The sequence below is a fragment of the Anomaloglossus baeobatrachus genome, chromosome 6, assembly GCF_048569485.1.
Source record: "Anomaloglossus baeobatrachus isolate aAnoBae1 chromosome 6, aAnoBae1.hap1, whole genome shotgun sequence".
Lineage (NCBI taxonomy): Eukaryota > Metazoa > Chordata > Amphibia > Anura > Aromobatidae > Anomaloglossus > Anomaloglossus baeobatrachus.
In genome coordinates this window covers 422444815-422459406 of record NC_134358.1, presented here as the reverse complement: position 1 = coordinate 422459406, position 14592 = coordinate 422444815, and the positions used below count along the sequence as shown (strand labels likewise).

The 14592-nt window shown below is 56.8% G+C and overlaps 1 protein-coding gene across 1 annotated transcript in view; it reads left to right on the top strand.

Moving 5' to 3' along the window:
• Positions 1-7201: 7201 nt before the first annotated feature.
• EXOSC7 (exosome component 7) overlaps positions 7202-14592 on the top strand; it is a 53728-nt gene continuing 46337 nt past the window's right edge. The window contains exons 1-3 of the mRNA XM_075316619.1: positions 7202-7310; positions 11089-11190; positions 11834-11928. Of these exons, the coding sequence (XP_075172734.1) occupies positions 7203-7310; positions 11089-11190; positions 11834-11928 (305 nt within the window). The 5' untranslated portion in view covers position 7202. The remainder of the gene's footprint in view (positions 7311-11088; positions 11191-11833; positions 11929-14592) is intronic.

Sequence of the window (14592 nt, the reverse complement as noted above, 5' to 3'; positions counted from 1 at the left end):
CACACACACGGCCCCCCCCACACACACACGGCCCCCCCCCCACACACACACGGCCCCCCCCCACACCACACACGGCCCCCCACACACACACACGGCCCCACACACACACACACGCCCCACACACACACCACGCACACACACGGCCCCCCACACGCACACACACGGCCCCCCACACACACACACACGGCCCCCCCACACACACACACACGGCCCCCCACACACACACACACGGCCCCCCCCCACACCACACACGGCCCCCCCCACACACACACACGGCCCCCCACACACACACACACGGCCCCACACACACACGGCCCACACCCCACACGCACACACACGGCCCCCCACACACACACACACGGCCCCCCACACACACACACGGCCCCACACACACACACACGGCCCCACACCCACACACACACACGGCCACACACACACACACACACACGGCCCACACACACACACACACACACGGCCCCACACACACACACACGGCCCACACACACACACACACACACGGCCCCACACACACACACACGGCCCCACACACACACACACGGCCCCCACACACACACACACGGCCCCACACACACACACACGGCCCCACACACACACACACGGCCCCACACACACGGCACACACGGCCCCCACACACACGGCCACACACACACACACACGGCCACACACACACACACACACACGGCCACACACACCACACACACACACACGGCCCACACACACACACACACACACACACACACACACACACACACACACACACACACACACACACGGCCCACACACACACGGCCCCACACACACACGGCCCCACACACACACGGCCCCACACACACACGGCCCCCACACACACACGGCCCCACACACACACGGCCCCACACACACACGGCCCCACACACACACGGCCCCACACACACACGGCCCCACACACACACGGCCCCACACACACACACACGGCCCCACACACACACACACGGCCCCGGCCCCACACACACGGCCCCACACACACACGGCCCCACACACACACGGCCCCACACACACACACACGGCCCACACACACACACACACGGCCCACGCACACACACACGGCCCCACACACACACACACGGCCCCACACACACACACACGGCCCCACACACACGGCCCCACACACACACACGGCCCCACACACACACAGGGCCCCCCTTTGCCCCCACCAAACGTGCAGCGTCACCCCCTGCCCAGTGCGTCCCCAAGAGAGAGGCTGCACGTCGGGGGGTCTCGCAGGGAGAGAGAGAGGCTGCACGTCGGGGGGTCTCCGCAGGGAGAGAGAGAGGCTGCACGTCGGGGGGTCTCGCAGGGAGAGAGAGAGGCTGCACGTCGGGGGGGTCTCGCAGGGAGAGAGAGAGGCTGCACGTCGGGGGGGTCTCGCAGGGAGAGAGAGAGGCTGCACGTCGGGGGGTCTCGCAGGGAGAGAGAGAGGCTGCACGTCGGGGGGTCTCGCAGGGAAGAGAGAGAGGCTGCACGTCGGGGGGTCTCGCAGGGAGAGAGAGAGGCTGCACGTCGGGGGGTCTCGCAGGGAGAGAGAGAGGCTGCACGTCGGGGGGTCTCGCAGGAGAGAGAGAGCTGCACGTCGGGGGGTCTCGCAGGGAGAGAGAGAGGCTGCACGTCGGGGGGTCTCGCAGGGAGAGAGAGAGGCTGCACGTCGGGGGGTCTCGCAGGGAGAGAGAGAGGCTGCACGTCGGGGGTCTCGCAGGGAGAGAGAGAGGCTGCACGTCGGGGGGTCTCGCAGGGAGAGAGAGAGGCTGCACGTCGGGGGGTCTCGCAGGGAGAGAGAGAGGCTGCACGTCGGGGGGTCTCGCAGGGAGAGAGAGAGGCTGCACGTCGGGGGGTCTCGCAGGGAGAGAGAGAGGCTGCACGTCGGGGGGTCTCGCAGGGAGAGAGAGAGGCTGCACGTCGGGGGGTCTCGCAGGGAGAGAGAGAGGCTGCACGTCGGGGGGTCTCGCAGGGAGAGAGAGAGGCTGCACGTCGGGGGGTCTCGCAGGGAGAGAGAGAGGCTGCACGTCGGGGGGTCTCGCAGGGAGAGAGAGAGGCTGCACGTCGGGGGGTCTCGCAGGGAGAGAGAGAGGCTGCACGTCGGGGGGTCTCGCAGGGAGAGAGAGAGGCTGCACGTCGGGGGGTCTCGCAGGGAGAGAGAGAGGCTGCACGTCGGGGGGTCTCGCAGGAGAGAGAGAGGCTGCACGTCGGGGGGTCTCGCAGGGAGAGAGAGAGGCTGCACGTCGGGGGGTCTCGCAGGGAGAGAGAGAGGCTGCACGTCGGGGGGTCTCGCAGGGAGAGAGAGAGGCTGCACGTCGGGGGGTCTCGCAGGGAGAGAGAGAGGCTGCACGTCGGGGGGTCTCGCAGGGAGAGAGAGGAGCTGCACGTCGGGGGGTCTCGCAGGGAGAGAGAGGGCTGCACGTCGGGGGGTCTCGCAGGGGAGAGAGAGCGGCCTGCACGTCGGGGGGGTCTTCGCAGGGAGAGAGAGAGGCTGCACGTCGGGGGGTCTCGCAGGGAGAGAGAGAGCTGCACGTCGGGGGGTCTCGCAGGGAGAGAGAGAGGCTGCACGTCGGGGGGTCTCGCAGGGAGAGAGAGAGGCTGCACGTCGGGGGGGTCTCGCAGGGAGAGAGAGAGGCTGCACGTCGGGGGGTCTCGCAGGGAGAGAGAGAGGCTGCACGTCGGGGGGGTCTCGCAGGGAGAGAGAGAGGCTGCACGTCGGGGGGTCTCGCAGGGAGAGAGAGAGCTGCACGTCGGGGGGTCTCTCGCAGGGAGAGAGAGAGGCTGCACGTCGGGGGGTCTCGCAGGAGAGAGAGAGGCTGCACCGTCGGGGGGTCTCGCAGGGAGAGAGAGAGGCTGCACGTCGGGGGGTCTCGCAGGGAGAGAGAGAGGCTGCACGTCGGGGGGTCTCGCAGGGAGAGAGAGAGGCTGCACGTCGGGGGGTCTCGCAGGGAGAGAGAGAGGCTGCACGTCGGGGGGGTCTCGCAGGGAGAGAGAGAGGCTGCACGTCGGGGGGTCTCGCAGGGAGAGAGAGAGGCTGCACGTCGGGGGGTCTCGCAGGGAGAGAGAGAGGCTGCACGTCGGGGGTCTCGCAGGGAGAGAGAGAGGCTGCACGTCGGGGGGTCTCGCAGGGAGAGAGAGAGGCTGCACGTCGGGGGGTCTCGCAGGGAGAGAGAGAGGCTGCACGTCGGGGGGTCTCGCAGGAGAGAGAGAGGCTGCACGTCGGGGGGTCTCGCAGGGAGAGAGAGAGGCTGCACGTCGGGGGGTCTCGCAGGGAGAGAGAGAGGCTGCACGTCGGGGGGTCTCGCAGGGAGAGAGAGAGGCTGCACGTCGGGGGGTCTCGCAGGGAGAGAGAGAGGCTGCACGTCGGGGGGTCTCGCAGGGAGAGAGAGAGGCTGCACGTCGGGGGGTCTCGCAGGGAGAGAGAGAGGCTGCACGTCGGGGGGTCTCGCAGGGAGAGAGAGAGGCTGCACGTCGGGGGGGTCTCGCAGGAGAGAGAGAGGCTGCACGTCGGGGGGTCTCGCAGGGAGAGAGAGAGGCTGCACGTCGGGGGGTCTCGCAGGGAGAGAGAGAGGCTGCACGTCGGGGGGTCTCGCAGGGAGAGAGAGAGGCTGCACGTCGGGGGGGTCTCGCAGGGAGAGAGAGAGGCTGCACGTCGGGGGGTCTCGCAGGGAGAGAGAGAGGCTGCACGTCGGGGGGTCTCGCAGGAGAGAGAGAGGCTGCACGTCGGGGGGTCTCGCAGGGAGAGAGAGAGGCTGCACGGTCGGGGGGTCTCGCAGGGAGAGAGAGAGGCTGCACGTCGGGGGGTCTCGCAGGGAGAGAGAGAGGCTGCACGTCGGGGGGTCTCGCAGGGAGAGAGAGAGGCTGCACGTCGGGGGGTCTCGCAGGGAGAGAGAGAGGCTGCACGTCGGGGGGTCTCGCAGGGAGAGAGAGAGGCTGCACGTCGGGGGGTCTCGCAGGAGAGAGAGAGGCTGCACGTCGGGGGGTCTCGCAGGGAGAGAGAGAGGCTGCACGTCGGGGGGTCTCGCAGGGAGAGAGAGAGGCTGCACGTCGGGGGGTCTCGCAGGGAGAGAGAGAGGCTGCACGTCGGGGGGTCTCGCAGGAGAGAGAGAGGCTGCACGTCGGGGGGTCTCGCAGGGAGAGAGAGAGGCTGCACCGTCGGGGGGTCTCGCAGGGAGAGAGAGAGGCTGCACGTCGGGGGGTCTCGCAGGGAGAGAGAGAGGCTGCACGTCGGGGGGTCTCGCAGGGAGAGAGAGAGGCTGCACGTCGGGGGGTCTCGCAGGGAGAGAGAGAGGCTGCACGTCGGGGGGTCTCGCAGGAGAGAGAGAGGCTGCACGTCGGGGGGTCTCGCAGGGAGAGAGAGAGGCTTGCACGTCGGGGGGTCTCGCAGGGAGAGAGAGAGGCTGCACGTCGGGGGGTCTCGCAGGGAGAGAGAGAGGCTGCACGTCGGGGGGTCTCGCAGGGAGAGAGAGAGGCTGCACGTCGGGGGGTCTCGCAGGGAGAGAGAGAGGCTGCACGTCGGGGGGTCTCGCAGGGAGAGAGAGAGGCTGCACGTCGGGGGGTCTCGCAGGGAGAGAGAGAGGCTGCACGTCGGGGGGTCTCGCAGGGAGAGAGAGGCTGCACGTCGGGGGGTCTCGCAGGGAGAGAGAGAGAGGCTGCACGTCGGGGGGTCTCGCAGGAGAGAGCCCCCACAACACGCACCACTGCCCCGCGAGAGCCCCCACAACACGCACCACTGCCCCGCGAGAGCCCCCACAACACGCACCACTGCCCCCGCGAGAGCCCCCACAACACGCACCACTGCCCCGCGAGAGCCCCCACAACACGCACCACTGCCCCGCGAGAGCCCCCACAACACGCACCACTGCCCCCGCGAGAGCGCACAACAACACGCACCAATGCCCCGCGAGAGCGCACAACAACAAGCACCACTGCCCCGCGAGAGCCCACAACAACACACACCACTGCCAGCGAGAACCCCCCACACGTGCAGCGTCGCCCTCCGCAAGCCGCCCCCCCCCCCTTAAACATGCAGCGTCACCCCCTGGCCACTGCGATTCCCCCAAACATGCAGCGTCACCCCCTAGCCACTGCGAGCCCCCCCAAACACGCAGCGTCACCTCCTGGCCACTGCGAGCCCCCCAAACCCCCAAAACGTGCAGCGTCACCCCCTGGCCACTGCGAGCCCCCCAAACGTGCAGCGTCAACCCCTGGCCACTGCGAGCCCCCCAAACGTGCAGCGTCAACCCCTGGCCACTGCGAGCCCCCCAAACGTGCAGCGTCAACCCTGGCCACTGCGAGCCCCCCAAACGTGCAGCGTCACCCCCTGGCCACTGCGAGCCCCCCAAACGTGCAGCGTCACCCCCTGGCCACTGCGAGCCCCGCAAACGTGCAACGTCGCCCCCCGGCCAGTGCGAGCCCCCCCAAGCGTGCAGCGTCGCCCCCTGCCCAGTGCCAGCCCCCCCAAACGTGCAGCGTCGTCCCCTGCCAGCCCCCCAAACGTGCAGCGTCGCCCCCTGCCCAGTGCCAGCCCCCCCAAACGTGAAGCGTCGCCCCCTGCCCAGTGCCAGCCCCCCCCCCCTCCAAACGTGAAGCGTCCGCCCCCTGGCCACTGCGAGCCCCCCAAACATGCAGCGTCACCCCCTGGCCACTGCGAGCCCCGCAAACATGCAGCGTAACCCCCTGGCCAGTGCGAGCCCCCCCCCAAACATGCAGCGTAACCCCCTGGCCAGTGCGAGCCTCCCAAACATGCAGCGTAACTCCCCGGCCAGTGCGAGCCTCCCCAAATGTACAGCGTCATCCCCCCGGCCAGTGCGAGCCCCCCCAAACGTGCAGCGTCGCACCCCGGCCAGTGCGAGCCCCCCCAAACGTACAGCGTCATTCCCCCGGCCAGTGCGAGCCCCCCCAAACGTACAGCATCATCCCCCCGGCCAGTGCGAGCCCCCCCAAACGTGCAGCGTCATCCCCCCGGGCAGTGCGGGCCCCCCCAAACGTGCAGCGTCATCCCCCCGGCCAGTGCGAGCCCCCCCAAACATGCAGCATCATCCCCCCGGCCAGTGCCATCCCCCCCAAACATGCAGCGTCGCCCCCCGGCCAGTGCCATCCCCCCCAAACATGCAGCGTCGCCCCCCGGCCAGTGCCATCCCCCCCAAACATGCAGCGTCGCCCCCCGGCTAGTGCGAACACCCCCCAAACGTACAGCGTCATCCACCCGGCCAGTGCGAGCCCCCCCAAACATACAGCATCATCCCCCCGGCCAGTGTGAGCCCCCCCAAACGTGCAGTGTCGCCCCCCGGCCAGTGCGAGCCCTCCCAAACGTACAGCATCATCCCCCCGGCCAGTGCGAGCCCAACCAAACGTGCAGCGTCGCCCCCCCGGCCAGTGCGAGCCCCACCAAACGTACAGCGTCACCAACACGGCCAGTGCCATCCCCCCAAACGTGCAGCGTCGCCCCCCGGCCAGTGCGAGCCCCCCAAACGTGCTGCGTCGCACCGCGGCCAGTGCGAGCCCCCCCAAACGTGCAGCGTCGCCCCCCGGCCAGTGCGAGCCCCCCCCCAAACGTGCGTCGCCCCCCGGCCAGTGCGAGCCCCCCCAAACGTGCAGCATCATCCCCCCGGCCAGTGCGAGCCTCCCCAAACGTGCAGCATCATCCCCCCCGGCCAGTGCGAGCCCCCCAAACGTGCAGCATCATCCCCCCAGCCAGTGCGAGCCTCCCCAAACGTGCAGCATCATCCCCCCGGCCAGTGCGAGCCTCCCCAAACGTGCAGCGTCGCCCCCCGGCCAGTGCCATCCCCCCCAAACGTGCAGCGTCGCACCCCAGCCAGTGCAAGCCCCCCCAAACGTACAGCGTCATCCCCCCAGCCAGTGCGAGCCCCCCCAAACGTACAGTATCATCCCCTGCTCCGTGTAACCCCCCATAACACACTTACCTTATTGAAGCCTGAGACATACACGAGCTGCAGCCCCCAACACAGACAGGAGACACTGCTCTGTGCCCCCAACATCCAGGCTGAGACCCCAGAGCTATAACTAATGAGGAAACGCTGACTCTTCTCCACCTCAGGGTCAGGATCCTCCGCTCTGCACAGAGGAGCCCAAGCACTGCCGCTTCCCGCCCACAGATCTGCACGGCACTGAGGAGGCCCCGCCTTTTCCGGTGACATCATGATTTCATGAAATCACTCCTCCCACCTCAAAAAATCAACTCCGATCTAGCCTCTACCATGGCTTCTGTGGTTCTGAGCGAGGCCGAGAAGGTGTACGTGCTGCACGGCATTCAGGTCATTATTCCCGAGCTTGTAGCGGACATTGGTGTAGGCGGGGTTGTGTAGAGCGGGCAGCGTGCATGCAGCCGCCGCCATCGTTACTATACAGGGGGCTGCCATGCTACATATGGAAACCTCAGGTTATCCATACTCGGTGCATTGCCCACATCTGCTGGCACACCGGGCATTACACGGGCCGGATCTCCCCGTGTCCCGGGCATCTATAGGGTCGGGGCCATAATATGAATTTGTTGTGACTTCATACTATTGATGAGCAGGCACTACCATACATGCTTGTAACGAGTAGAGATGAATGGGCACTACCGTGCTCAGGTACTCGTAACTAGTGATGAGCGGGCACTACCATGTTCTGTACTCGTAACTAGTGATGAGCGGGCACTACCATGCTCTGTACTCGTAACTAGTGATGAGCGGGCACTACCATGTTCTGTACTCGTAACTAGTGATGAGCGGGCACTACCATGCTTTGTACTCGTAACTAGTGATGAGCGGGCACTAACATGCTCTGTACTCGTAACTAGTGATGAGCGGGCACTACCATGCTTTGTACTCGTAACTAGTGATGAGCGGGCACTAACATGCTCTGTACTCGTAACTAGTGATGAGCGGGCACTACCATGCTCTGTACTCGTAACTAGTGATGAGCGGGCACTACCATGCTCTGTACTCGTAACTAGTGATGAGCGGGCACTACCATGCTCTGTACTCGTAACTAGTGATGAGCGGGCACTACCATGCTCTGTACTCGTAACTAGTGATGAGCGGGCACTACCATGCTCTGTACTCGTAACTAGTGATGAGCGGGCACTACCATGCTCTGTACTCGTAACTAGTGATGAGCGGGCACTACCATGCTCTGTACTCGTAACAAGTAATGAGCGGGCACTACCATGCTCTGTACTCGTAACTAGTAATGAGCGGGCACTACCATGCTCTGTACACGCAACTAGTGATGAGCGGGCACTACCATGCTCTGTACTCGTAACTAGTAATGAGCGGGAACTACCATGCTCTGTACTAGTAATGAGCGGGAACTACCATGCTCTGTACTAGTAATGAGCAGGCACTACCATGCTGTGTACTCGTAACTAGTAATGAGCAGGCACTACCATGCTCTGTACTCGTAACTAGTGATGAGCGGGCACTACTATGCTTGGGTGCTGGGTACTCGTAACTAGTGATGAATGAACACTACCATGTTCAGGTGCTCAGTACTCCTAACTAGTGATGAGCGGGAACTACCATGCTCTGTACTCGTAACTAGTAATGAGCGGGAACTACCATGCTCTGTACTCGCAACTAGTGATGAGCGGGCACTACCATGCTCTGTACTCGTAACTAGTGATGAGCGGGCACTACTATGCTTGGGTGCTGGGTACTCGTAACTAGTGATGAATGAACACTACCATGTTCAGGTGCTCAGTACTCCTAACTAGTGATGAGCGGGAACTACCATGCTCTGTACTCGTAACTAGTAATGAGCGGGAACTACCATGCTCTGTACTCGCAACTAGTGATGAGCGGGCACTACCATGCTCTGTACTCGTAACTAGTGATGAGCGGGCACTACCATGCTCTGTACTCGTAACTAGTAATGAGCGGGCACTACCATGCTCTGTACTCGTAACTAGTGATGAACGAGCACTACCATGCTTGGGTGCTGGGTACTTTTGTAAGTAGTGAAGAGCGAGCATTACCATGCTCGGGTGCTGTGTACTCGTAACTAGTGATGAATGAACACTACCATGTTCAGGTGCTCAGTACTCCTAACTAGTGATGAGCGGGTACTACCATGCTCAGGTGCTGGGTACTTGTAACTAGTGATGAGCGAGCACTACCATGCTCAGGTGCTGGGTACTCATAACAATTAGTGATGAACAAGCACTGCCATGTATTTATGGAATAAATAAGTGGAATTTTGCACCATTCTTTGTTTATAAACTTGAATTGGTCTCTTCTACTTGAAGGCGTCCTCTCCCACCAGCAATTGTAAGCTCTCTCCACAGGTGTTCAATGGGATCCGGACTCATTGCTGCGGACTCAAAGCAGCGCTTTGTTTCCATTCATTTCTGGGGGCTTCTTGCATTGAGCGAGGCCGCGCACATCTAATCTGCATGCCAGTCGCTTACTTACAGTTACGCTCCCACTGCTGCTCGTGCCGTGTGCTGTAACGAGTCGCAAGTTTACAGTTGCCTAGGGTTCCTGCAGACTTGTAGCCTAAAATGCGGACAACCCCTTTAAGGGGTTGACCAGCCTGAAAAAAAAAGTTTAAAGAGCCAGACTCTAATTTAATATAAGACCAAAATAAAATCTACATTCCCACCAGTGCCCCCTTTCCAACGCTTCCTTGTCTCTGTGCTTCCCCATTCACTTGTGATGCAGCAGAGTTTAGTAAGAGGAGAATACATTGTTTTTGTTTTTAATCAATGCAATAAATGTTTATCCATGTATGAAGATTTAAAGATTTAACCATTTTAAAACATTTTAATATTTTTTTTTAGACTGTATAACCCCCTTGACATATTCATCTCTTAGTATTAGCATCTGATTAATAAAAGCAGTATAAGGCCCTTTGCGCACACTGCGTTTTTTGCCGCAGTTTTTGCTGCAGAAAATGTTCATAACCTTGCTGCAGTCCTTCCCCAGCAAAACCTATGGGGAAAAAAAAATGCGGTGCGCACACTGCGTTTTTTTTAATTACAGGTTTTTGCTGTAGAATTTCTGCAGCAAAAAGAATGAGCCATGTCACTTCTTTTCCGCAGGTACCTGTGATTTTTGCCATAGATAATGATAAAAAACCGCAGGGACCAACCCGCGGAAAAACCACGGCAAACTGAGGGGGCGTTATTACCGTGGTTTTTGCCAGAGGGTGTGGATTTTTCATAAGAAAAAGTTATTTCCCAGTGTGCATAGGACCTAAATTTGAACATAAAAGTAGCAGAAGGCATTTATGAAGTGAGCAAGAGAATATCAGGATGATGAGAGTAAGGCCAGGGCCACAAGGGGACTACTGCGATCCTCGCATAATACTCTGATCACGCTGGCAGTGTCATGTGAGTGTCATTGCGACTGAGGTCCGATCTTGCGATCGGACCACAGCTGCGGAGGGGCAGGCCGGTGCTGCGGAGGGGAGGGCAGGCGCTGCGGGGATGAGGGAGGGATTTATCTTCCTCTCTCCTCCGTATCCAGCTATTGCCATTGTTGTCCTACACTCACGGTACACTGGTGTAATGCGAGTGCAGTACGATTTTTTTTTTTTTTTCTTCTCTCACCCCATAGACTTGAATGGGTGCAAGAGAAACAATGATCGCATTGCACCCGCAGCATGCTGCGACTGTTTTCTCGGTCCGATTAGGGCTGAGAAAATAATTGCTCATGGGTGCTGACACATAGGCTAAACTTGGTCCGAGTGGAATGCGTTTTTGTTTTTTTTTTTTGTTTTTTTTATCGCATTCCACTCGTTCCGATTTTTATGCCGTGTGTCTTAGCCTGAAGGCCTCCATACACATTAGATCTCTGAACTGCTCAGTGTGTATGGTGCCCATGAAAGATGGTGCTGAGGGAGAGGAGGATTCTACATCCATAAGGGATGTCTGACTGTGGCTCTCTCATAGATAGTACAAACATTTGGCGAGCCCAGGCGTTCCTGAGTATGGGGGAGTCGGGAGAGTTGGCTGACACTTGTTCCCGATGGGTATGAGAGGCTGAAGATACTCTGGACTGAATCATACCTATATCAGCACATAATGAGGAGTGTGATTTACTCGTGCAGGATGATTTGCGGACAGACGGCAGAGGATGTGAGGACTACCGAGGGATTGAAGTGGAGACCGATGTTGTATCAAATACTACCGGATCTGCTCGAGTGAAAATAGTAAGTTCCAAATATTTCTAGGGGACATCACTCTGTAATACAAACTTACGTTGGAACTGATTTTTCCTATATCGCATTTATATAGAATTCCTCAGGAACAGTACAGCTTGTAAAGGTTTTGCTCTGCACAGACCAGGGGTTCCTGACTGCTTCTGTCTCATCGATATGTGAATTTGCCCCAGACTTAGAGTTGTTATCTTTATAGTAAATGGTTAATCTTGCAGCTTTTCTGTTTTCAGGAGTGGAGTTATTGTTTCATGTTGTTTACTGCTTATTGCTAGATTACTGACCACTGCAGCAGTCCGTCAGCAGTGGCCGGTCTCAAAAGCAAGGAGTGCACCGCTTACAAGCTTGTTTCTGTAAAGCTTGTAAGCACTGCTCTGAAGCTAGCTGGAACACGCAGTTGGCTCCAAATCAAGCCATCTTCAGTGCTACTGCGTTGCTCAAATGCTGAAGAATGCCAGCAGTAAAACCAAACTGATGGTCCACTGTTTTAGAGGCACAATGCCTGCCCTGCAAGTAGGGAGGCTGAGGAGGGGTGTGCTCCTGAAGACAGATAACCCTTTTCAAATAGTATATTGACTATGGAATATAGAATAATTTATGCCCACTTTGTAGATGACTGATCTTCATTATGTTTCAGGGCCATACCGATATCCTAGTCGGAGTGAAAGCGGAAATGGGAACACCAAAGTTGGAGTGTCCTACTAAGGGCTATCTGGAGTTCTTTGTAGACTGGTTAGTAATGAATCTCCACATTACAGAGAATAACATGTACTGACTACATGGACAGGACTAAAGCTGAGCCTTGGAAATGCTAATACATCTTATTAAGCTGCTAAAGTTACAAACCTGAATACAGTGGTACCTTGCTTAACGAGAACAATCTGTTCTGGTAGTGTGCTTGTTAACCAAGTCACTCGATCAGCAAAGCAAGATTTCCCATAGGAAATCATTGCAATGCAGACGATTCGTTCCACAACGTGTTAAATGTCCCATCCTGGTCCCCTGTTGTGTCATTCCACACATGCACAAACACGTACAAGCACGCACGCACATATTATATGCTCACCTTACCTTCCGTTGCATCGCCGGTCTCCTGGGATTTGCCGTTCTCTCGTACGGGGCCGGGCTGTGTATCGGGTTACCAAAACGACGAGAAAGGAACTTCTGCAGCCAGAGCGCTGACGTCAAAGGCAGAGCCGCTTGCCTCTGATTGGCCAGCGCGCTGCCTTTGAGTAGCGTCTGACAGGAAGTTCCTGCTTCGTCGCTATGGATGCCGATCTACAGCCTGGAGTGGAGCGGAGCAGCAAACTACAGGACCCAGGAGGTCGGCGATGGAACGGAAGGTACACTATATTATATTATATTATATGGTCACCTTACCTTCCGTTCCGTCGCCGGCCTCCTGGGTCTTGTAGTTCGCCGCAATGACGTCGCAATGTACCCAGGAACTACAAGAACCATGAGGCCGGCGGTGGAACGGAAGGTAAGGTGAGCATAATACTGTATGTGTGCGTGCGTGTGCGTGCGTGTGCGTGCGTGCGTGTGCGTGCGTGTGTGTGCGTGTGTGTGCGTGCGTGGACTGCAAGTGCGGGTCAGAGCACGGTGGATGTACGGAACCGGAAGTGTGTGCGGTGAGGATTTCACTCGTACAGCAAAGCTTTCTCGTAAATAGTTACAAATTTACAGAAAGCTTTGCTTGTTAAGCGAAATTCTCGTTAAGCGAGGTTCTACTGTACATTTATTTTTTTACATCGGAAACCTGTCTGTACACCTGAGTTTTCTATGCAGTGTAACAGTGTGGGCGTCTTGTATTAGTGTATGTCCCTCTGATAGTCTCTGTACAGGCAGCGTGATAGTCTGCAGCCAGAACACTAGATTGTGGCACTGCACAGTGCCATGGACGGATGGGACATGTAGTTTTACAGCAACTGGAAATCCAAAGGTCCAACAATCAAACAATGTAAAGTACAGCTACAGACATCCAGTTTGGTTATTTTCATACCGGCGTTAGTGTGGTCTGCAGCAGTATTATCGCAAAAAACACCTGGAGCCTGGTGAACCCCTTAAGTATGTAATGGGATCTATCCGTAGTTATTGGAATCCATTTAATAGGGAACAGTCACATCGCTAACACTAGTAATTTTATCAGGGGTTAAAGAAGGCCTGCAGCTTAGGGCATTAGAAGAAATTGTTAGAAATTACTGCACTTCTTTTGTAGACCATTTACACCGTAGAAATTTTCTTCCCAGAATTGTGAAACTAGATTTTCATTCATTCATTCATTCATTCATTCATTCATTCATTCATTCATTTATTTATTTAATTGGGTTTTTTTGAGACCTAAAACTCTACATTCAGTTATTATTAATACATGCAGCACACATTATTAAATAGATCTTAGGCTATGTTCACACTAGAAAAATGATTTTTCTTAAGAAATTTCTTAAGAAATTTCTTAAGAGTGCACCTGTGTTAAAAAACGCACCAAAAACGCACCTGCGTTTTAGGTCCGTTTTAGGTCCGTTTTAGGTCCGTTTTAGGTCCGTTTTAGGTCCGTTTTTACCGCTGGTTGCTCCCTGCGTTATTGTGCCAATTATCTATGGCAAAAAACGCAGTTAGCTGCAGAAAAGAAGTGACATGCTCATTCTTTTTCTTAAGAAAATCTACTGAAAGAATTTTCTTAAGAAAAAAACGCAGTGTGTGCACAGCTAATTTTTTTTGCCATAGGTTTTGCTGGGGAATGTCTGCAGAAAGGTTACAAGAATTTCTCAAGAAATTTCTGCAGCAAAAACGGACCCAAAACGGACCCAAAACGCAGGTAAAAAACGCAGTGTGTGAACATAGCCTAAGACCTGTTGAGATTGTTGTACTTACTTTTGAAAACCCATGTCGGACTGGGCCGTTTTGAAAGTATTCAAAAATTAGGATTTTATGACTTCAGCTTTAGCTGGCCAGTGTTCATATCTGACTTTGACATTAATTTTCATTGTATACACACCATCTTCATGAAGTAAGAGATCTATTTAAAAATGCATGCAATTTATACTGTAAAATCTAGTGGCACATTCACTTTATGAAGCAACTAGATCCACACTCTGAAAGCTTGCACGATGTAATGAAGGCTTAGGCTATGTGCACACGTTGCTTTTTTTCAGCACGGAAAAAAACGCACCCTCTGGCAGAGGGGAGAATTGTAAACCATGCTTTTTGAGAAAAACGCATGCGTTTTTCATGCGTTTTTCATGCGTTTTTCATGGTGCGTTTTTTTAGGTGCGTTTTTTAAGACTTGTCAGTGTTAATAAAGTTGGTTGAACACAGACCTTTGGAAAAAAAAAACCTGTGATGTCATTTCCTTCTCCACATTCTGTTTGGATAAATGGGAGGGCTTGGAATGGA